This window comes from Vigna unguiculata, chromosome 10, assembly GCF_004118075.2.
Source record: "Vigna unguiculata cultivar IT97K-499-35 chromosome 10, ASM411807v1, whole genome shotgun sequence".
NCBI classification, from domain to species: domain Eukaryota; kingdom Viridiplantae; phylum Streptophyta; class Magnoliopsida; order Fabales; family Fabaceae; genus Vigna; species Vigna unguiculata.
In genome coordinates, this window is record NC_040288.1 from 21,509,574 (window position 1) to 21,534,188 (window position 24,615).

General features: G+C 27.7%; 1 protein-coding gene across 2 annotated transcripts; it reads left to right on the forward strand.

Moving 5' to 3' along the window:
* The first annotated feature begins 7,380 nt into the window (after nucleotides 1–7,380).
* On the forward strand, nucleotides 7,381–23,131 carry LOC114166261 (alcohol dehydrogenase-like 4). 2 transcript variants are annotated; one of them, XM_028050978.1, is made up of 10 exons: nucleotides 7,381–7,620; nucleotides 7,714–7,850; nucleotides 7,986–8,035; nucleotides 8,882–9,228; nucleotides 12,058–12,140; nucleotides 12,481–12,556; nucleotides 13,184–13,245; nucleotides 13,802–13,897; nucleotides 21,517–21,678; nucleotides 22,812–23,131. In XM_028050978.1, exons 1-10 carry the CDS (start codon nucleotides 7,548–7,550, stop codon nucleotides 22,920–22,922), a joined length of 1,197 nt encoding a protein of 398 aa, XP_027906779.1. In that variant the 5' UTR covers nucleotides 7,381–7,547; the 3' UTR covers nucleotides 22,923–23,131. The 2 variants fall into 2 exon arrangements, with proteins under 2 accessions (XP_027906779.1, XP_027906780.1); XM_028050979.1 differs by having other exon boundaries at nucleotides 7,714–7,787.
* Nucleotides 23,132–24,615: the final 1,484 nt, after the last annotated feature.

Genomic DNA, 24,615 nt, shown 5'->3' on the forward strand with positions numbered 1-24,615 from the left:
TAGTAGCAACATCATCTAATCATACAGAATTACGAGAAAAGTTGTGAATATGTTTGGTTAAGGTCTATAATTCAACATGTGCAAGAAACTTGTGGCTATCCCCGACAAAGATGGAATCAACAACCATACATGAAGACAATAGTGTATTGTTCAATTGAAAGGATGATATAGATATCCAAAAAATCATTTATGTGAAAATCTGGCAGGTCTATTTATAAAGTTTTTGCCAAAAAGAACTTTTGAGCAAATGATTCACAAGTTCGGACTCTGTCACCTTAATGATGTAAGTTTACATGAGGGGGAGAAATAGAATATGCGATGAACAATATTGTATTAAAGAATACAAAATGTTGTACTTTTTTTCCTTCACTGGGTTTTTTTATCCAAAGGATTTTTCCTAGTAAGGTTTTAACGAGACACAATCTCTTATCGGACACGCAAGGGGGAGTGTTATGAATTAATGATTGTCCATTGATTTGATATATTTACTCATATGATTGATATGATTGATACTCATATGATTCATTATTCTTTATATAAATATTTGTATTAACTAGTTGATTTGTTTCCTTTATGGATTACATGTTGTATCTATAAATAGGACTTTTCCTATAAGTAATAAGATACTCAAAAAAATTGTTTTCTATTCTCTCATTATTTATTCTTCTTTCTATTCTCTATTCTTCTATTTGTTATTAGCTTTATTTTATAACAAGTTATAATTATATCATATGTTAAAAATAATAATGACCAACCTTATATCCACAAATGAAGAGATAAGGTGTAATTAATGTTTTGTACTTGATTTTACAAACGTAACATTATGAAAGGGAGAGGAAAATTATTACTATTGGAGAGAGAGTGAATTTTGCTTATGGATAGAAGAAGAATCAGTAATAGAAGAGAATGACAGAGGGAAAGAGAGGAAGAAATACTTATAATTTTTAAATATCTTATTTTTAAAAAGATCAACTTATAATTTTGGAGGACGGTATATACTTAATTACATTTATGTGTTGTTGATTATTATTTATATTGATATAATTATATGCTAATTTGGATCATTACATATTTAATAAAGATGTAAACTTTAATAAAAATATCATTATAATATTTATATAAAAAAATTTAAATTTGGTTTCAATTTGGAGAAAAAAAAATTACTGCATTTTACAAAAAATTAGGAAAAAAATTAGGACTAAAATTTGTTAGTTTTGCATGATATTATTCTTTTTCAATAAATAATTAAAATGAAATATTTTTTATATAATAAATAATGGTATTTAAAAATAAATTGATATAAAAAATGCATAAATTTGTATATTTTATTCTGCGCTGTCCCTAAACACATGCTATAAGGAAACTATAAGGAAAACACCCAGATGTGTTAACCTCTCTCCCTGAGAAAACCTCCAAATCCTTATATATTCTGTTTGTTTATTATTATTTTATTTAGAATTAAATTTAAATAGTAATATTAAGAGTAATATTACTAAAACAAATATTTTATTTTAAATCTACGTAGCTAAATAATAATAATAATACTACTACTACTATTATTATTATTTATTTTTTTTAGAATTAAATTTAAATAGTTAAATTATATCAATTAGAGGTTAGTTAAAAACCATCAAGTAAATAGTTCAGAATAACACTTACTAATTTTTCAAATCTGTGACTGCTTTGACCCGTAAATTTGATTCAAGAATGATGAATTATAATTACTTTTTATTTCTTTATAAAGTATTAAAATTATTCACAATGAAAACTTCAACACATATGAATTTAATACAAGGCTTGGAAACAACGAAATTGACTAGTTAGATAATTTAGGTTGTTAGATCATGAATTGTTCAAACAAATAATAGATACAGGCAAAGAAAAAAGGTTTTATGATTGAGTTGTTTGGAGTAAAAGACAACAAATAGTTTAGTTTGTCTCTCCTTTCCTTAAAGTTTCTTAGAATATGTCAGATTAATTGCCTGTTTTATGCCTAACTGGAATAAAATATACAAGACTTATGGTTTTAGTTTTCTTGTCTCATAAGATGTAATTAAGTAGAAATAATTGTGTTTAAGTAGATATTAGTGTAACTATCAAATGGGTTAGTTGAGGTTATTAAGGGTGGTCAACCTTAACTATTTTTATCTGATCAAAACAAAAGTCTTAATCTGTTTTATATACAAACAGATTTGACCGATTTAATAATATATAATCTAAATGTAATTATTTCAGTTCAATCCATCACAAAGTAACAAATAAAATAAGTTCATCGCATTTAAAATATATATTTCAAAATGAATAAAATTTATATTAAGTTTTAAATATTAAGTTAGGTATTTTTATTTGATTTCTTCGAAATAATTTTTTTAAATGTTTCAAATATTTTTATTTTCATTTAAATTCTTTACTGATTGATTTTATTGATAGTGGAGATTAGATCACTTTACTTTAATTTTCATGTTTCCAACTCGTACGTCAATTTACGCTTTTCTCTCCAATCTTTTTTGACCAACTAGTCAACTCATTATTTCAAAGATGAACGAGTTTAAAGATATTGGAGAGAAAATAAAAAGTGTATTGATACGTTGAATATAAGAAAACAAAAATAATATTTATGTAATTCTGTAGCGAAAATAAAAAATATCTTCAATATTGAATAAAATATGAAAACTTTTATTTAGATAATGAAATTTATGATATATTAAAATTTAATTAAATTATTATTTTAAAATAAAAATGCATATTTTTATTTTTGCATGTGTTTAACAAATACTTTCAATTTCATAGGAAGTTTCCTTTTCATTTATTTTTCCTTCTATTATTTTGTTCTCAAATGAAAGATATCACCACGTGTTTCATACAAATCTTTCAAAACTTTTTTGTCAGAAGGAAGGAAAAAGTATATCCATAGATAGAAAAAATTTAAGATGGGTAAAAATTAAATATGCTTAGTGGAAGAAAAATAAATAATAAATTAGTTAATTAATTCACAGTAATTTATTTTTATAAATAATAAATACATTTTTTATTCTAATAATTTATTTTGTTAATTTTGCAAAACAATAAGATAACATGGTACTTGCATCATTATAATTTTTGTATTGCTTCTTTAACACTGAACATGTCATAACTGATAATTTATTACACTTCATTTCATTTTATATGTAAACCCCACTTTTTTGTACAAATAAAATTGTTTCACATTGTTTTTAGTTCAAAATCCATTTTTTTCTTAATGAAAAAAGAGAAAATATCGAACGAAAGATAAGCAAACAGTTTTCTATTTTAAAAGCTTTTATTTTTATCGGAAGTAACATAGTGATATTTCGATAAAAAAAGAAAAGAAAAGAATAGATTATATTGTTTTAAAGAAAATCCTTTAAATATACTTTTCAGTCATTTAAAATAAGCGTGTTTTAATTTTGGTTGCAATGCTTTTATGAAAATCAATAAAAATAATGTTGGGACCAAAATTTTATTGGAAATAAAAATGTTTTAAATTTTTTAATTATAAAACTGAAATTGTAAAAGAAATAAGAAGACAAAATTTACAAAGAAGTTAAAGGAAACAAAATTATTAATCAAAACAAAATTTTCAAAAATATAACAGTACAATAATTGAGAATTTTCAATACAAAATTCTATTTGTGATTTCTTATTAACTGGACAAGATAAAAGTTTAAATATTGTCCTTCGAAATAATTAGTGGGCCCCACCTATAGTTTACTTATAATTATTAGGTTAAATTATACTTTTAGTCCCTATTTTCGTAGCAAAATTTGAATTTGGTCCCTCAATTAATTTTTATCTCAATCTGGTCCCTATTTTGGGAAATTTGACCCAATCAAGTCCTTTCCGTTAGTGGTGGAGTAACGGTGTTAAATGGGATGCCACGTGTCAGCTTCTGGATTTTTTGAATTTTTTTATTTTTATTTTTGAATTTTTTTAAAATTTTTTTGAATTTTTATTTTATTTTTTATTAATTTTTTTAAAGTTTTTTAAAAAATTAAAATTTTGCCACGTGTCAAGCGGACATTGTGTCACGTGGAAGTGACAGTGCCACATGTCACTATTTGGGAGTTGTCATTTTCTCATTCTCAATTTGGTCCCTGTATTTTATTTTTTGTCTCAATTTAGTCCCAATTTTTGTAAAAATTGTGCAATTTTGTCCCTCTCCAAATTTAAACCAAATTTAATTTCTATATAAATATGCACAAATATTTCTATCAAAATTGATATTTCAAGTAAATATTTTTAACAAGATTAAGTTTATTTTAATTTATATTTTACGTTAAACTTTATTTAAAATTGTTTTAAAGTTGTTAATAGAAAATAATGTTAATAAAAAAATTCATAAATTATATTGATATTTTATTACATTATACTTTAATATTGTTTTTATTTGAATTTATATTTTAAATAATTGCATATTTTTAAAATGTGTAAAATTCAATAATTTTTATACAAATATTTTAGTTAGTATAAAAATAACAATTATATAATTTAAGAAAAATTAACTAGTTTATGTAACAATAAAAAACAAATAAATTTAAAATTTGAAAACAATTTTAAGTAAAATTTAATGTGAAACAAATTTAAAGAAACTTGGTTTTATTGAAAATATATAATAAAAAAATTAATTTGAATAAAAAAATCAAATTTAATAAAAATATTTGTATAACATTTTATAATTTTTGTTTCAATTTGGAGGGGGGCGAAATTGTATAATTTTTACAAAAACTAAGACTAAATTGAGACAAAAGATAAAATACAGGGACCAAATTGAGAATGAGAAAATGACACCTCCCAAGTAGTGACACGTGGCACTGTCACTGCCACGTGGCACGATGTCAGCTTGACACGTGGCAAAATTTTAATTTTTTTAAAAATTTTAAAAAAATTAATAAAAAATAAAAAAAAAATTCAAAAAAAAAATTCAAAAAAAAAATAAAAAAAATTCAAAAAATCCAGAAGCTGACACGTGGCACCCCATTTAACACCGTTACTCCACCACTAACGGAAAGGACTTGATTGAGTCAAATTTCCCAAAATAGGGACCAGATTGAGATAAAAATTAATTGAGGGACCAAATTCAAATTTTACTACGAAAATAGGGACTAACAATATAATTTAACCTAATTATTATATTTAACAAATATCAATGTACGTGAACTTGGTGACAATAGTAAATTATGTGTCACTCTGAGCAAGCATGAATTGATTAGACCAACTTGATGATTAATTAAACATAAAAAGAATTAATTCTTAGTTAATTATACATTGAAAATTATTTGTCGGTGTTGGAGCTGCTTGGAACATTCTGGTTCATCTGTAGCTAGCTGTCTTTGCTTTAGGCGCTGTGGGTCTTGCTGAAAGTCAAAAATAATTTTCATTATTTTTTCTCCACAGTTTTACCAAAATATTGTTCATATACAAGGCTTTCCATTCAAATCATAAAATTAACTAAACAATTAAAATTAAACAAAGGCTCAAAATTCTTCCTAAAAGCACATCATTCCCAACTATCTCAATTTTATCATTTTATCTATAATTTAGTTACTGTTCAGAAATTTAAATTTTTCTCCATTTTTTTATGTATGCCAATCATTATATGTCACTTTTCCTTTTTCTTTTTTCTTCCTCAAATCAATAAGAAAATAATTTTTGTTCAAAAATAACACTGTGAAGATCCTCATCTTAAATTAGGTTGCAGAAGGTGCACGAGCCGGAGGTACATCCAAAATAATAGGAGTGGATATGAACTCTGATAAAAAAATATGTAACACATAATCTATTGCTTTTTAATAAAAAAAATATGTAAAATACAATAATTAATAATAATAATTTTTAATAATTAATGATGTATTTATAATAATAATTAATAATAATATATATAATAATAAATAGGCTTAAATACTTTTTTAGTCCCATTTTTCGTGAATTTTGTTTCGTTTGATCCTCATTTTTTCGAAATGTTCTAAATGGTCTTCATTTTTGTAATTTGTGATTAGTTTAGTCCTTTTTGCATATGTCGTGGAGGGTGAACAGTAACTGTCACGTGTCACTCCGTGATTTTTTTTAATTTTTTAATTTTAAAAGTGTTGTCCACGTGTCAAGTCAGCATTGTAACATGTGGCAGTATCTCGTGGCTTATATTCAATTTGGTCCCAATTTTTGTTAATTTTGTTCAGTTTAGTTTCAATTTTCGTTAATTTTGTTCAAATGAGTCCCAATTTTACTCCTCTCCAAATTAACCAAATTTAATTTCTATATAAATGATGTACCGAATCATTTAAAAAATAATGAAAAATTTCCTTCTAATTTTAAAAATAATGAAGAATTTTTTCTCTAATTTTAAACTAACTTTAACCATATTTTTTACATGTACCAAAAATCAAACATATATAATAATTTCCCTCCAAAAATATAGTTAGGTTTGGTATAAAAATAATGAAAGAAATATTTAAAATAAATGTGAATTTTAGTAAAAATAAATTTTTCAGTACAACATTTATATAGAAATTAAACTTGGTCAATTTGGAGATGAGCAAAATTGGGACTGATTTGAACAAAATTAACGAAAATTGAGACCAAATTGAATATAAGCCACGAGATACTACCACGTGTCACATTGCTGACTTGACACATGGACAACATTTTTAAAATTAAAAAATAAAAATAAAAAAACCACGGAGTGACACATGACAATTATTGTTCACACTTCGTTAACGATTTAAATGACGTTTGCAAAAATGACCAAATTGACCACAAATTACAAAAATGAGGACCATTTAGAACATTTCAATAAAATGAGGACAAAAAAAAAACAAAGTTCACGAAAATTGGGACCAAAAAAGTATTTACGCCTAATAAATAATATATATATATATAGTAATTAATAATAATAATAAATAATATATAGTAATTAAATATAAAAATAGATAATAAAAATACTATATATAATAATTAATAATAGTTTTAAATAATAGTAATTGTTATTAAAATAATAATAATAATTTAATGTAATTTATCTTTTTATTAATTTTTTATTAAAATTTCTTAAATAATAGTTTTTAAAATTTAATATTTTTAACTAATCTAAAAATTATTTCATATATTTTTTTCATTAAAAATATTTTAGTAATTTTTAAATTTTATCTATTATAACTTTTTATTTTATCTATCACATCACTCAAATCGGTCACTTATTTTCATAAAATTCATCGTCAAATTCATTTACTTTACCTTCTAAGTCTACACAAAAAATTGCAGATATTGATCCATGCAAATCCATTCAAATTCATCTTCGGACTTTCTTCCAAATTCATCTCTAACATCTTTTCTTTTATAGTCCCTAAACACATGCTATAATGAAAACACCCACATGTGTTAGGCCTTCCCCTTGAACACCTCCAAATCCTTATATATAGTTCTGTTTGTTCATCCAATTTTATCATAACTTTGCTTTATTGCATGTGCTTGAACTCTCTGCTAGAGAAAAACACACACACACAGAAAAATCACTGAAAAGCTCAGAGAAAGATATGGCAGGTCAAGAGTTTGCTACTGAGAACTTCAATCCAAATGATACCAAGGGAAAGACCATTACTTGCAGAGGTACTATATATATTATTCAGATCTCATGTTTTCCAATTCTCATCCTCATAACCTAATATTATTAATTGATGTTCATGAATTTTGATGACGAAGCTGCTGTGGCATATGGTCCTGGAGAACCCTTTGTGGTGGAACGTGTTCTTGTTCATCCTCCTCAGAAAATGGAGGTTCGAATCAAGATCCTCTTCACTTCAATCTGTCATACTGATCTCAGTGCTTGGCAAGGCGAGGTATGTATATATATATATATATATATATATATATATATATATATATATATATGTATTAGGAAAAACTGAATTTCATAAGTTATCTAATATTGTTTATTGATGCTTCTCATTTTCCTTCTTTTATGGCCACCAAAGAATGAGGCTGCTCGTGTTTATCCTCGGATTTTCGGCCATGAAGCTTCTGGGTAGGTCACCAGAAAAATTATTCAATGCTCACAAATTATACCATTAATGAATATTCACAATATCGAAACGAAGTTAATATGGTTAATAATAATTTATGTCTTAATTAATTTTTAAGTCTCTCCTTATTTTGTGTGTTTTTAATTCAGTTTTTATTTATTTTTTATTTATTAAATATTTAAAGTTTTTATATTTTTTAATTGAATTTGTATTATATAAATTTTTTTGTTAATTAGGGGACATAATTTGATATCTTGTCTTTTCTTATCTTCACGTATTAAAAATAAGTGTTTTTTATTGTTTTATGTTAACTAACAAACATCATGTTTCGGTGAAGACAACGAAAAAAATGACAAGACAAGTCACCGGTCATCTAAATGATCAAAAATTTAAATAATAATGATTTAATTGAAAAATATGAAAATTTTAAAAATTTAAAAATTAAAAAAAATTAATAAAACTCAATTAAAAATAAAAATTTACAAATAACTTAAAATTTAATTAAGTCATAATTTATTTGTATAGGAGAGCTGGTTCAGTTTGAATATGTTCTTTCATTTCTATAGACGTATAGAGATTGTTTTTTGTTCAAAAAGGTCGTTTAGATGAATAGTTTTTACAAACTTTTTTTTTCATTCAAAATAATTATTAACATGAAATAAATGAGGAATTTTACGGAGAAAATAAAAAATAGAAAGACTTATATAAATTTAACTACAGGAGTTAAGTTTAAGTGATGTAAAAGAACACAATGGAGATGTTTAATACTATGTGAGAGTATAAAACATTGTTGACATGAATATGAATTGAAAGTTGTGATGATTGTGATTGTATTGATGAATTTGTAGGATTGTGGAGAGTGTGGGAGAAGGTGTGAGTGAGATGAAAGAAGGGGATTTGGTGGTGCCAATTTTCAATGGGGAATGTGGGGATTGCAAATATTGCAAGAGTGAGAAGACGAACAAGTGTGAGAGATTTGGGGTGGATATTATGAAGAAGGTGATGGATTGTGATGGTGGAACAAGGTTTTCTACAATGGATAGAAAACCCATCTTCCATTTCTTGAACACTTCAACTTTCACAGAGTACACAGTGCTGGATTCAGCATGCGTCGTCAAGATTGACCATAATGGCCATGGAAACTTCAACCCCTTCATCAAAACACTCACCTTGCTTAGTTGTGGTGTGTCTACAGGTCAGAAACTAACTTTGCTCAAATTCAGTTTATATATAATGCTCATGTTTCATCACATTCAAATTTTAATTTATGTCTGAAAAATATAGGTTAAATATGTTTTTAGTCTCTTAATTTTTACTGAAAATGGAAATTGATTCATTTTTAAAACTTTGACCCAGTTTAGTTTACAAAATGTGTGGATCTAGTACTTTTATAAATATAGATGTCATTTAATATTTGATAAATTGAACTTTTAAATTTAGAATTTAAAAATCATATTAAGAGTAATATTACTAAAAGGTATTTTATTTTAAATCTACGTAACTAAATACTACTACTACTACTATTATTATTTTTATATTTTAAATTAAATTTAAATAGTTAAGTTATATCAATTAGAGATTAATTAAAACCATAAACTAAATAGTTCAGAATATCGCTTACTAATATTTCAAATCAATGACCGCTTTGAACCGTAAATTTGATTCAAGAATGATGTATTATAATTATTTTTTATTTCCTTATAAAATATTAAAGTTATTCACTATGAAAAAAAACTTGGACACACATATGAATTTAATACAAGGCTTGGAACCAACGAAATTGACTAGTTAGATAATTTAGGTTTTAGACAACGAATTGTTGAAAGAGATAGGCAATGCAAGGTTTATTCATTGACTTGTTTGGAGTAAAAGACAAATTAATTTAGTTTGTGTCTCCTTCTCTTAAATTTTCTAAGAATATGTTAGCTGTAATGTGCATGTGTTATGCCTAACTAAAATAAAGTATATATATACAAAACTTATTGTTTTAGTTTTCTTAATTAGTAGAAATAATTGTGTTTAAGAAGATATTAGTGTAACTATCAAATGGGTTAGTTGAGGTTATTAAGCGTGGTCAACCTTAATCGTTTTTATCTTATCAAAACAAAAACCTTAATCTATATTATAAACAAACAGCTTTGACCGAGTTATTATATAATCTAAAAAATATTACTTCACTTCAACCCATCAAAAATTAACACGTAAAAAATAAATAAATAAATAAATAAATATATATATATATATTTATATATATATATATATATATATATATATATATATATATATATATGCTAGTTCATCTGCATTTTAAAATATATATTTAAAAATAATTACAAATTTAAATTAAGTTTGAGCTATCTTATACCAGTTACGTATTTTTATTTGATTTATTTGACATTTTTATTTTATTAAGTGTTTAAAATATTTTTTATTTTCATTTAAATACTTAACTGATTAATTTTACTATTAATTGATTTATTTTCGTGCTTCCAACTTTCACATCAATTTACGCTTTTCTCTCCAATTTTTTTTTTTTTACCAACTAGTCAACTCATTATCTGAGAGAAAAGGATTGAGATTAAAAAATTTAGAGAGAAAATAAAGGGTGTATTTGATGAGTTGAATACAAGAAGACAAAAAATAACACTCATGTTATTTTATTGACAACCAAAATCAAATAACAAAACAGTTTAATAAAAATAAAAATACTTTCAATATTTAATAAAACATTCAATTTAGATGTTTATGATATATTTACAACTTAATTAAGTTATAAATTTTAAAATAAAAATGTTTATTTTTGCATATATTTGACAAATATACTTTCAATTTCATAGGAAGTTTCCCTTTCCTTTTATTATTTTGTTCACAGATGAAGAATATGACCACGTGTTTCACACAAATCTTTCAAGATTTTTATTCGCAGAAGGAAGTAAAAGGTTGATAGATAGAAATTTTTTAAAATAAGTAAAAACTAAATATGCTTAATGAAAGAAAACAAAATAATAAAATAGTTAAATTTTTTCACGTAATTTATTTTAACAAATAATAAATATGTCTTTTATTCGTATAATTTATTTTGTTAGTTTTGCAAAACACAAGAAAACGTGCTACTCCAATCATTTTAATTGATTAATGAAAGAATAAGAAGGTTTGCGATATGATCTATGCCAACCATTACCATTATAAAAATTTATTTGACATTAAAAGTAATTATTTAACAATCCAATGTAGGAGTAAAATGTCATTATAAAAAACTATTGTATGTGTAAAATAATAAAAAAAGAGTGAAAGATAGTAAATAATAGTGTGAATTGAGTGCAAAAAAGTTGTGGATGTTAAAATAGAAATTATCATTTGAACTGATTTATTTTGTGATTATTACTTTATCGTATTTTATATGTAAACCCGCTTCTTATAAAAGTAATATTGTTTCACATCGTTTTAGAGTAAAATTCACTTTTTTTAAACCAAAAAAGAGAAAAAATGTTGAATAAAAGATAATAAACAAATTTTTATTTATTTTAAAAGCCTTTATTTTCATCGGAAGTAACATTGATATTTTGATAAAAAAAAAACGGATTATATTGTTTAAAAAGAAAAGCTTTAAATATACTTTTAAGTCATTTAAAATAAGCACATTCTAATTTTGGTTGCAATGCTTTTATAAAAACCAATAAAAAATTGTTGGGACCAAAATTTTATTGGAAACAAAAATATTTTAACTTTTTAATTAAAAAACTGAAATCACCAAAAAAAAGACAAAACTTTAAAAAAAAAGTTAAAGGAAACAAAATTATTAATAAGAATAAAATATTGAGAAATAATTGAGAATATCCAATACAAAATTATATTTAATGATTCCTCATATTTAACAAATAACAATGTTTGTTAACTATTGATTCGATAGTAAATGATATGATAACTCTGAGCAAGCATGAATTGCTTAGACCAACTTGATGATTAATTAAACATAAAAATAATTAATTAGTAATTAATTATACCTTGAAAATTAATTGTGTAGGTGTTGGAGCTGCTTGGAACACCGCGAATGTGCATTCTGGTTCAACTGTAGCTGTCTTTGGTTTAGGCGCTGTGGGTCTTGCTGTAAGTCAAAAATATTTTTTATTATTTTTTTCTTTACAGTTTTACCAAAATATTGTTCAAATAAATACAAGGCTTTCCATTCAAACCATAAAATTAACTAAACAATTAAAATTAAACTAAGGCTCAAAATTCTTTCTAAAAGCACATCATTTTCAACTATCTCCAATTTTATCATTTTATCTCTAATTTAGTTACTCTTCGGAAATTTAAATTTTTCTCCATTTTTTATTTATGTCAATCATTATATGTCACTTTTCCTTTTTCTCTTTTCTTCCTCAAATTAATTAGAAAATAATCTTTGCTGAAAAATAATGCTGTGAAGACCCACATCTTAAATTAGGTTGCAGAAGGTGCACGAGCCAGAGGTGCGTCCAAAATAATAGGAGTCGATATCAACTCTGACAAATTCATCAAAGGTAATTCTATTTTATGGTTAACTATGTTTTTGTATTTTTAACGTAGAAAATTAAAATTAGTTTTTTTTAAAGTGTTGAATCAATTTATTATCTAAATTTTATAAATATATAAATTAAATCTTTTTAATTACATTTTATTAAGTTTAGTTGACATTTTAAATATATTTTATGATAATATTTTAGCTAACATCGAAGCAAAAATATCTCAAACAGTATAAATAATTCAAAAGTTATTATAAACGTATTTGAAACATCAAATTCGCGTATTTATAAAGATAAAAAACTAAATTAGGTCAAAATTTTGAAAATGAACTAATTCCAATATTTACTTAAAATTAAAGAATCAAAAATATATTTAACCCTTTCTTTTATATCTCTTTTGTTTCATTTCTCTACTTTAAACTTAATTCAATTTTATAAAATAAAGTTTAGTTTAATTATATAATAAAATTGACTTAATTTTTAATCCATATGGTCTTTAACAGATTTCTTCTATTCTTTATTAACTTGTTTTGAAAATTATTGAAAATAATAAAACCTTAAAAAACTTGACATGAACTTGTTCTTGTTCTATTTTGAGTGCTACAATTAAAATGGTAATAACATATATTATACATTTCATGAAAGGCCGTGCAATGGGCATCACTCACTTCATAAATCCAAGAGATGATGAGAAGCCAGTATATGAGGTTAGAATTCTCTATGCCATCTCTATTTATTTCATTTAAAATAAAAAGGAAAATAAGAAGTTTGGTTTCTAATATTCGAACTTTCAAAAATTAAATTATATAATTTTGGTGATATATTTTAAAATTAGTAAATGAGTTAAACATGTTTTTAATCTTTAAATTATTTTTAAACGTTGCATGTTATCGTTAAATTAAATTACATGTTTATTTTGTATTTATGTATTTTATGAATTTCATGTAAAACATTTTTTCATAAACGTATATGTTATCGTATAGTCAATTATAAAATTCTATTTATTACATGAGAATATTTTATGTATTATTTGTCAGGAAAAAAATTTACATAATTTTTATAAATTTTAGAAATAAAATAAATATATAATTTAACTTTGTAACAAATTTGATATTTTATCAGTAGAGTTTAAACCTGAAGAAAAGTTTAAATTTTTAAAGGAAGAGGCCAGAATTGTATGGGATAAAACCACATATTTTCCTTAAAAATATATAATCTTTATTTGGATTTTCACAAGTAAAATATGTATATTGTTTTTGGCAGAGGATTAGAGAGATGAGTGATGGGGGCGTGCACTATAGTTTTGAATGTGCTGGAAATTTGAACGTTCTAAGGGATGCCTTCTTGTCAGCTCATGAGGTATATGTATCTATCTATCTTCATTCACATAAATTTATGATTTAATATTGTAATATATGATAAAGCGACTAACAGAGAGAATGATAGATAATAGAGAAGAGAAGAAACAATAGAGCATAAAGGATGAGAGAATGGGAGTAACTCATCTGTGTATTATTATTGTTAGGAAGAGTCCTATTTATATATACAACATGTACTCCATAAAGGAAACAAACCAATCAACGTAGTTAATACAAATGTTTACATAAAGAGTAATGAATCAGATGAGTATCAATCATATGAGTAAATGTATCATAATTATTAATTCATAACACTCCACCTTGAGTGTCCATTGATAAAAGAATGTGCATCATTAAAACCTTACTAGGAAAAACCCTTTGGGATAAAAAACTTAGTGAAGGAAAAAGAATACAACATTCTATATTCTTTAATACAATATTGTTCATCACATGTTCTATTTCTCCCCCTCATGTAAACTTACATCATTAAGGTGACGAATTCCAAACTTGTGAATCATTTGCTCAAAAGTTCTTCTTGGCAAAAACTTCATAAATAGACTTGCCATATTTTCACATGAATGAATTTTTGGATATCTATATCATCCTTTCAATTGAACAATACAATATTATCTTCATATATGGTTGTTGATTCCATCTTTGTCGGGGATAGTCACAAGTTTCTTGCACATGTTGAATTATAGACCTTAGCCAAACATATTCACAACTTTCCTCGTAATTCTGTATGATTAGACGATGTTGCTACTATGGTTTGTTTCATATACCTTCATGAAACCAATGTGCTACCACATGTGAACAACCATTGTGACATTGTGAGAATATGTAAAATAACATGCATATACATAACCCATTCATTTGAATCTGAATCATTTGGATGGAATAAGCTCATATTTGTAATACCCTTAAAGTAACGAAGTATATGTTTTACTCCAAACCATGTTCTTCTTGTAGTTGAAGAACTATATCTTGCTTAACAAAATTACAACAAATGCAATATTAGATCGAGTATAATTAGCAAGATACATTAGTGTTCTTATGACACTAAGATATGGTGCTTCTGGACCAAGAAGATCTTCATCATTTTCTTGAGGTCTAAGAAAAGTCTTTATCAACATCTAACGACCTCACAACTATTGGAGTGCATAATGGACATGACTTGTCCATTTAGAACATTTTAAGCACCTTAATTATATAAGTCTTTTGACGTATAAAAACACCTTTATTTAAATACTCAATTTCTAATTTCAAATAAGACTTTGCCCTTCAAAGATCATTCATCTCAAATTATTTCTTTGAGTAATCAATTGCCTTTGTGAGCTCATTAAGAGTTCCAACGTTGTTTATGTCATCTACATAAACAATAATTATAGCAAATTCATTTTTGGATCTTTTCATATAAATACAAGAACAATTAGGATCATTTTTATATCTTTATTTTAATAAGTACTCAATAGGACGATTATGTCGCACACGTCCCGATTGCTTTAATCAATAAAAGAGCATGTTCAATTTTATTGAATAACCCTCTTTAGAATTTGTCTTGTTGAGCAAATAAAATCCTTCAGGGATTTTCATATAAATATGATTCTCATTCTCAAAAGAACGGTACAAATATGTTGTAACATCATCCATTAGATGTAAATGAAAACCTTGTTGTGTAACTAGGATAATCGAATATTATAACGTCCTAGCCGGAAATTACTTATTAAAATAAATAAGAAAAAAAATAAATATGTCACAACCTCATTTATTAAACATCAATTTCCCAAAAACGCGGGAAAAATTTAAATATCGATGTTCAACGCGCCAACATGAATAAAAATAGTCGTACAATGCGTAATACAAATAAAATTGTTTGTATAGTTATTACAATAAACCATCGTCCAACATGAAAACTAGTGATAACAAAATCCCTAGAAGATCCCCACTCCGTCTCTAAATACCATATTAACAAAAGTAAACCCGGGTTAGTACACTTTCCCCTTTTTCCTTTTTACTACTTCACTTTCATCTCTTGCCTTTAGACGTCTATCATTTCTATACCCTTTAGGTGAGATCAATGATCAATCTTTGCTGCACGAGTGTCTACTCGCCCCTCCGACTACAGGCCACCACCTGATAGTCCACACGTGGGAATAACTTTGCCACAGCATCTCACCGTGACACCAAGTGGAGTTCCCCACAATAAACCTAAGTGTGTAGTTGTTCCCAGACTACCAAATCTCTATCAGAATCCACTGAAGAGGGCAATCATCCGAAACCTTGCCGTACGAGCCACAACCTGCACACTCCACTAGACTTCCTAAACCACCAGGCTATAACATAGAGTGGTCACGTGTTACCCCAATACAAGATACACTCGTAACTGGGCCCCCGGCCAAAACATCGCATCACAACATCCCCTAAAGCAGTGTAGAAAACTTTCCTCGCGCACCATCACTAGACCAAAACCGCCTGGCACGCATCTCACGCCGCTAGACGGAACTTAGCTTCAGACCGCTTGGCGGGCATCCCACATCTCCAGGCGCCACGCGCTTGTAATTCTCTCACAGTACCACTACTGCCTGGCGGACACCACCACACCGCCATGCGCCCTGCTTCGTCGTCACCGCCTGGCGCATCCATCGCCACCGCCAGGCGCTCTACTCTCGCTGTGACCACTGTCACTAGTTTATTTTCCCGTCCGCCTGGTGGCTCGCTCACGCCGCCAGGCGCTATACCAGTAGCATAATGCTACTGATTTTTGAGCACTTAAACAGATCCCAAAGGATCTCCAAACATACCAACCACCCAAGTATGGTGCTGCTAAGATTTTCCAGTTATATATCAATACCAAATTACATCACACATATTTGGACATGCCAATAAATCAAGTATTGTCATGTCCCATGCTCACTTTCAATTACCTCTTCTACACATGCCTTATACAATTCACATACACCCAATAATACAATCATACATTCTGAAATTTATATGAAACATGACACCCCACTTTGATCAATGTTGCATATGCACCTCAATAAGATTTCACAAGCATAAACCATACCATATCTCACATAACTAACTCATTTAAGTCCAATTCTTCTTACATGTTAAATTTCCATATCATACAAATGTAGTTTGCCAATGAAATACCCAAATACCCAAACACACATAATAATGTCCGGACATTCACTGTACTGACAGGCCGCCTGGCGGCAGTTCATGCGCCGCCAAGCAGTGCATACGCGTTTGGATTTTGCCCAGATTTTCCAGCACCGAACTGCACCCCGATTTTCCAATTATAGTACCCACCTGCACCCCAACGAGTTTCTATTTGCACACACACCATACAAGGTTGGTACAACACACATACTATAGTCAATTCTGTATAATCAATACACCAATCATTAAAACATTTCATGCTTATTATCCCCAATACCCGCATGTACCCGAACCCCAAATTCCATTTCATGAGTTCATGCACTTTTCATCGATTCAGTCACTGTAACAATTACTCAGCATGTAATCGAAATGTGTATAATAAGAATTCATCCACATATCTCAACATCACTGACAAACCAATCAAAACAAAAGAAAACAGTGACCGTAGTACAACGCCTGGCGGTTCTAGCCCAGTCGCCAGGCGGTTCATCCACAAACCCAGAAAATAGTGTGTAACCACATATGCCGCCTGGCGGCAGTTTATGCGTTGCCAGGTGGTTTCTGGAAAATTCTAGAAAACGCAAACAGAATCAGGATTCAAAGCTTCCACAATTCAAACATGATTAACGACACATCATTATAAGATAGCAAAATTAAAACACAGAATAGGAACTCTCCTAACCTGGATTCCTTGCTCAGTTTGCTAAATGTGCTACTTCTTCCTCGTTCGCCAATCTCCCTCTTGCTCTTCTACCAATTCAGACCCAAACTTCTCTCAACACTCACAATCACTCTCCTTTCGTGCTCTCTTTCTGGTATAGACTCAGCCTTGGCAAAATCCTTCCTAATACTCCACTTTCACCTTTTAAACAATGCTTAAATTTAGGTTAATAAGGCAAAAACGGGTTTCTCCCTTAATTAATGGTTAATGGCCATTCATGACCCCTCCATGACTGTTTTTCAGCCTCCCTAACCCTTCCCATTCCACCCAAATCTACCATAAAAAAATATAAAGTTTAATTTAGGTGTTCCCCAAGGCTAGAACCCATAACCATGCAATTGCCAAATCAATATCAAACCATCATGCCAATTCATGTTCATGACAACTAGTATAACTCAATTGTCATCTTCTTACTCACACGCTCATACATTTTAGAAAAAGAAATAAATAGAATTAAATTAAATCCTACACAAATGGCATACTTAGGACTCGAACCCAACTCCTTTTGACAATCAAAGTACTCTCAACTACTTGAGCTAGTACATTTCCACATCATGAAGGTTAACATTTATTGCCATAAAGGCTTCTCTCACTCACATTAATTAAATAATTAATCATTTTATTATTTAAATTTAGCGGGTCTTACAAATATTGCAATGTTGTTGCATCGAATACTAGTGAATATGTTTTTTCACAAATCAATACAAGGTTTTGTGAACAACCTTAAGCAACCAATTGTGCTTTGTATCTAAAAATTTCATCATTCTTAATTTGATTTTTGCGCAAAAGTCCATATGTACCCAACGGGTTTCACAACTTCAGTTTTGCGAACTATACGTTCAAAAACCTTTCATTTAGCAAGCAAATATAATTATGCTTCTTTGCATATTTTCATTTTTTCCAATCTTTTCTTTGCCGACAATCTTCAATGATCATTGTTTATTGATCCTCATTGTCATTCATAGCATTCATCGCTATGTTATAAGTAAAAGAAAGTTTCATCAATGTTAACTTCATTTTGGTTCCATATTATATGATTCATGACATAATTTATTGAGATCTCATTATTTTCAACAATTTCAGGTACTTGAGGTTCTTCTGGAACCTAATCATTAATTATGTTAAATGAATCTTTTGGGATTTTCAAATTTTCAAGTAGGTCATCTTGCATTTTAGCTCCCTTTCTCATTCAAGAGTTTTTATCTTTGGAACCAATAGGCCTACCACGCTTCAAGCGTGTCTTTGGAACTAACAGGCCTACCACGCTTCAAGCGTGTTATGAAATAATATCAAATATACTCAAAGCATTAGCAGTTGGTATATATGATTTAATATCTTTTTCATTGTTTGTCTCAATATGATATCCATTTAGACAAATATCCTTGAAACTTAATAAGTTTCTATTTAACTTCTTGGTAGAAGTATAATAAATCTTTTAGAGCCTTCAAAAATATTTGTAGTACTATAAATAATACTAACATTGATGTCTCGAATTATCAAACAAGAGAAAAATTTATTACTCTTGAGAATTGTATAAGTTGTTGCACTATCAATAAAACACATATCCTTTGGTACTAGTGCAAATATTTGCTCTTCATATCAACATAAATATCAATATGAGATTTTTTTTAACACTCTCATAACCAATGAGGTGATCAATGCTTCCATTTGGTTTAGGAAAGAAAATAATAATATCAAGATGAGTAACATCCATATGGCCATAATCCCATAATGAGAATGTGTTTCTATGTTCTTCTCATTATTTGTAAGATGCTTTGGTGTACAATAAATACAACTCAAATGGCCTTTACCACCGTAATGATAATATATACTTTCATCTTTTTTTTGACAATATTTTTACATTTTCCTTTTCCCTTTTTCACATTATTGTGCCACTTCTGGTGACAAAATGTGTCTTTGAAATTTTCTTTATAACCATGTCCATAATCAATATCACGATCACGATCATGAAAATATAAATCAAATGTTGCTGCATTCACTTCTAGGAATGGAGGAGAATTTGGACAGGTTTCATGATTTTCTATCAAAAGCCCATTGCTTTGTTCAGCCATACAAAGGCATGAAATAAATTCATAATATTTATTGCTGTATTCACTTCTGGGAAGGAGCAGATTAGGTGGATCTCATGATTTTTTATCAAAAAGCTTTATTGCTTTGTCCAGCAAGCTATACATAGGCATAAAATAAATTCATAATATTTGTGAAATCTCTTTTCACAATATTTTTGTCACATGAGCAAATTAGTTGCTTAGATGCTTTATTTCTTTATTTAAAGGTATCCCAATATCCGTTGCATCTAAATGTATTTCAACATTTAAATTCCAATATAAGGAATTCTTTCTTGTAATATCAAGGGTCACAAATCCAAATTTTGCAATATTTTGCATGTTTAGAACTAACACATAAAATAATAATAATAATAATAATAATAATAATAATAATAATAATAATCAAAATAATAATAATAATAATCACCGTCATAATAAAAATAAAAATAAAAAGACGGAGATGAAAATTGATAAAGTCAAACAATTCTTATCACAAGAGGAAAAATATAAAGTAAAATTATAAATTGAGAAAGGATTAGAAAGAGCCTAGATTGAGACACACAAAACACTATCGTTAGAGAGAAAAAGCTTCCACTAGTCCTCAGTTGTTTGGAGCATCGTGCTAATAACATGTTATGAAATAAAGCGACTAACAGAAAGAATGATAGATAATAGGGAAGAGAAGAAACAATAGAGAATAGAGGATGAGAGAATAGGGAGCAACTTATCTTTGTATTATTATTTATAGATACAACATGTACTCCATAAAGGAAACAAATCAACAAATTTAGTTAATACAAATATTTACATAAATAGTAATGAATCATATGAATAAGTGTATCAAATCAATGGACAATATTTTAAAGATTTTATATTCATAAGAGATTCTAAGATTTTATATTCAATTGGCGTAACAATTGGGGTGTCAAAGCTGCATTCCTTATTATTATTATTGCGAAAAATAGCAAAAATGTGATTGATGTGGCTTTTAAAATCTTGATGTAGGATTTTTTTTGAAGGTAATGTATTTCTTTGAAAATTTATTTAATTAGAACTGTTAGGAATAAAATAAGAATAAAAATGAAATGAATTTTTCTACTAATTAAAACTAGTGTAAGTATAAATTTTAAAACATAAAATAAAAGTTTAGAAAAATTATACAAAAAACGAAACTTTTACAGATTAATTTATAATGCTAAGAGTTTCCTATTGAATACGATAAACTTCTAGGTATGATATTTAATTAAGTTTAGAGTTCAACAAATGGGCTAAATTTTAGTTATGTAAAAAAAATATGTTTTAATGATTTATATATGATAAAAAAAAATCTCAAAACACATTTAGATTATCTATAAAAGGATGAAGCTAAAAAAATATAACTTCAAAATATTTACAATCATTGTTATATGATGAACTAAGTTTCATTCATATTATATGATGTTTAACATTTTTTAGCGACATGTATTTTATTAAATGATTAATAATCATCAACTTAAATATGTTCAATGACCATTTTATTATTTTTAACAGATTCTCTTATGATTAGATATTTAATGTTGATATGTTCATTTCAATTTTTACTTTTATTATTTTTATTTTTTGTTGTCAATACAACAAATATCACAACATAGTTATAATTCTTTTATTATCTTGTATTTGGTGATGCAGGGTTGGGGATTGACTGTGGTATTAGGGGTTCATACATCACCGAAACTGCTTCCAATCCACCCAATGGATTTGCTCGAGGGTCGTAGAATTGTAGGATCGGTTTTTGGAGGCTTCAAAGGGAAGACTCAATTACCACATTTTGCCAAAGAATGCATGGATGGAGTAAGGACTGCATTTCCCTCAATTTACCTCTCTTCTTTACGGTCCATTTCTATACTATTAAGATACAATACTACAATAAAGTTCTTAAATAATAATCAATTTTAGTAACAAAATATTAATTAATTTTAATAATAAAAAATTGTTAGTATGACAAATTTAGATACCAATTTATAAAATAAAAAAAATTATTAATTACTAAAATAGTCATTAATATGAATAAAATATTATAATTGATCGCTAAATTGATCACTAATCAAGTAGAGAGTAATTAAGAACTAATTTTTCTAGTAGTCAAAATCTTAACAGCTAATGTTTAATGACCAATTTGTAAACTAATTCTTTTATAACCAAAGTCTTGATAGCTAAATTTTGGAGACCAATTATAAATTTTTATTCATATATTATTTTAGTAACCAATAACTTTTTATTTTGTATATTAATATTTAAATTGGTCACTATAGTAACTAATTATTTTTTGTTACTAAAATTGATAGATAATGAAATATATTTTTAGTGTTTGTAATTATATGTGAAAAAGAATAAAGGTAAAATTTAATCTCTAATTTAATACAAAGATTTTTTTTTTCAGAATATAAAATTACTCCCTCCGTTCTTCAGTAACCAAAGTTTAAGGTTATTATATACATTTAAGAAAAACAGTAAATATTACCTTTAAAAACAAATTCAGTGAAATAGCATTTCTTTTTCTTGCTTTTAATTATAAAAAAGACAATTAATTTAAGAGTTAAATATATTTGTAGTTTTTAAATTTAGATGTAAAATTGGAATTTTTTTTGTTTCAAATTTTATTTTGGTCTCCAAATTTTAAAGTTAAATAAATATAATCTTTTATTAAAATGTTAGAAAATTAGTTAATTTGAACGCTTTTAGCAGAGGTAATATAATTTTATTATTCAATGGTACAAAAAAACTGGTTAATAGAACTAAAATTTAAGGAAATATATTTTTTTCATTCAGTGATTTTAAAAGTATCACAAAAAACTTGAATTTGGCACAATGGTTGATAAATGCAAATGTACAAAAGCACTGCACGAAACGATTTTCCTTTCTCAAATAACTGTTGTAATAATTGTAGTTAATGAATTGATGCGCATTTGTATGGTGTGAATTAGGTGGTGAAGTTAGATGGTTTTATCACTCATGAGCTTCCACTGGAGGAGATAAACCAGGCCTTTGATCTTTTGATTGCTGGAAAGTCTCTAAGATGTCTTCTACGCTTCTAAATATTCTGTTCACCATTTCTTTAAAATCAAGAGTGTTTTAGACGTCATAAAATCATATCCCAGAGCATAATTTGAAAGCCAAAATAAGCTCTATTAAATACCCCTTTTCTCGTTGGTGTGTTGAAAAAATTAATTTCATTTGTATTCCCCCTTTAATGTATTCTTAAAACAGTTTATATTCACAATAACGTATCTTGCATTCTATATAATCTCTTATTAAATACGCTTGAATTTGTTTTGTTTTTTAAATTATAATGTGATAGAAGACATGTAGGTAGTTAAAGTTTAGCATACATTTTAACACCAGAGGATAATTATGAACCTCATCTTTGTCTCAAAAATGTGAAAGATTAACGACAAATTTTGATTCATGGACTCAGATAACTCTTAAATGCATTAAAGACACAATATCACCCCAACAAAAATTGGTTTAATAGGGGTTTTATTTGGTGTTTCAAGGGATTTTAAGTCCGTTAAGTACGTTGTTCACGGTTTGATTTTTCTTGAGTAAAACCCGTGTAGCTAATAGATTATTGATGGTTTTGAATAACCCCTATTAAAGCGAAACTTTCCTATAATTTCATAACCCTCGTAAATTATCAAGGGTTTCATAACTCCCTAAATTACAACGGATTTCAAACCCCTACTACTTTTCAGGGGTTTCAAACCCTCTTTACTTCCCAGGAAATAATTAACTTTCTACCCACTAGTTAGTCATGTTGTCAGTTGCAACAGGAATCCACCCCACTTCTGAGTTTTAAGGAGAGGTGGGCATTTGGGATGTGAAAAACATGTTTCCTATCTTTAAATACGAAGGTCACGAAGGTTTCTCTCAAAGGAGAGGACAAACTTTTTTTGGGCTAATATCCCACTTAGTTATGAAAGTCACAATTTATCTTCTACTCCCCAATTGACGAGCTAGATTAGTGATGGGTTCAAATTTTTGCCCTCATTTATTATTTAAATTTGGGGGATTTAATATAATTTTGGTGGTTAAGGATTAATTTAATCATGATTTGTTATTGTTGGATTTATTGAGTTCATAAGTTAAAAATGGCGTAAAAAGTAATTTTAATTGCATAAAATATTATTGGATATTCTAATGTTTGTTGATGTAGCTGAAGTTTAATTTAGGTCATTGAAAGTGTGAATCTGAAATGTTCAAAGTTACAAAATAAGTCCAATATCAGTAAATTTTGGAAAGAAATAATTCAGGAGCTAAATGCACCTCCAGTTTTATTTTACACACTCATCTTTCAAGTGGATCACCTAAAACTTTGTTCTGCACTCCTAATTTCTACGAGTTGCACCTCTCCTACCACTTAAACTCCACTCAACTAGATCGTGCCATGTGACAATCCTTCACTAACTAAATTGGCCAAGCACAGCTTGCCACCTCATCACCTTCAACCTCTCAAACCCTAACACCATTATTGCACATCAACCATGGAGCGGAGCCACCATCGTGCAGTCCACCACCGTCAGCCTCGTACCTTGCTGGAAACCACCACTGCAGTAGCCACGCAAAATGCAAACGCGTTACCATCCTCGCACACCGTTTGTGCAACACCATCTGAGCTTGTGAAACCTGTAGAAATTATCACGCTGCCACCAAAAAAGTCTACGAGCAACCTCCTAATCTGCAACACCAACAACGCCACCACCGCGTCCACGCCGTTCCTGCGGGAAATCC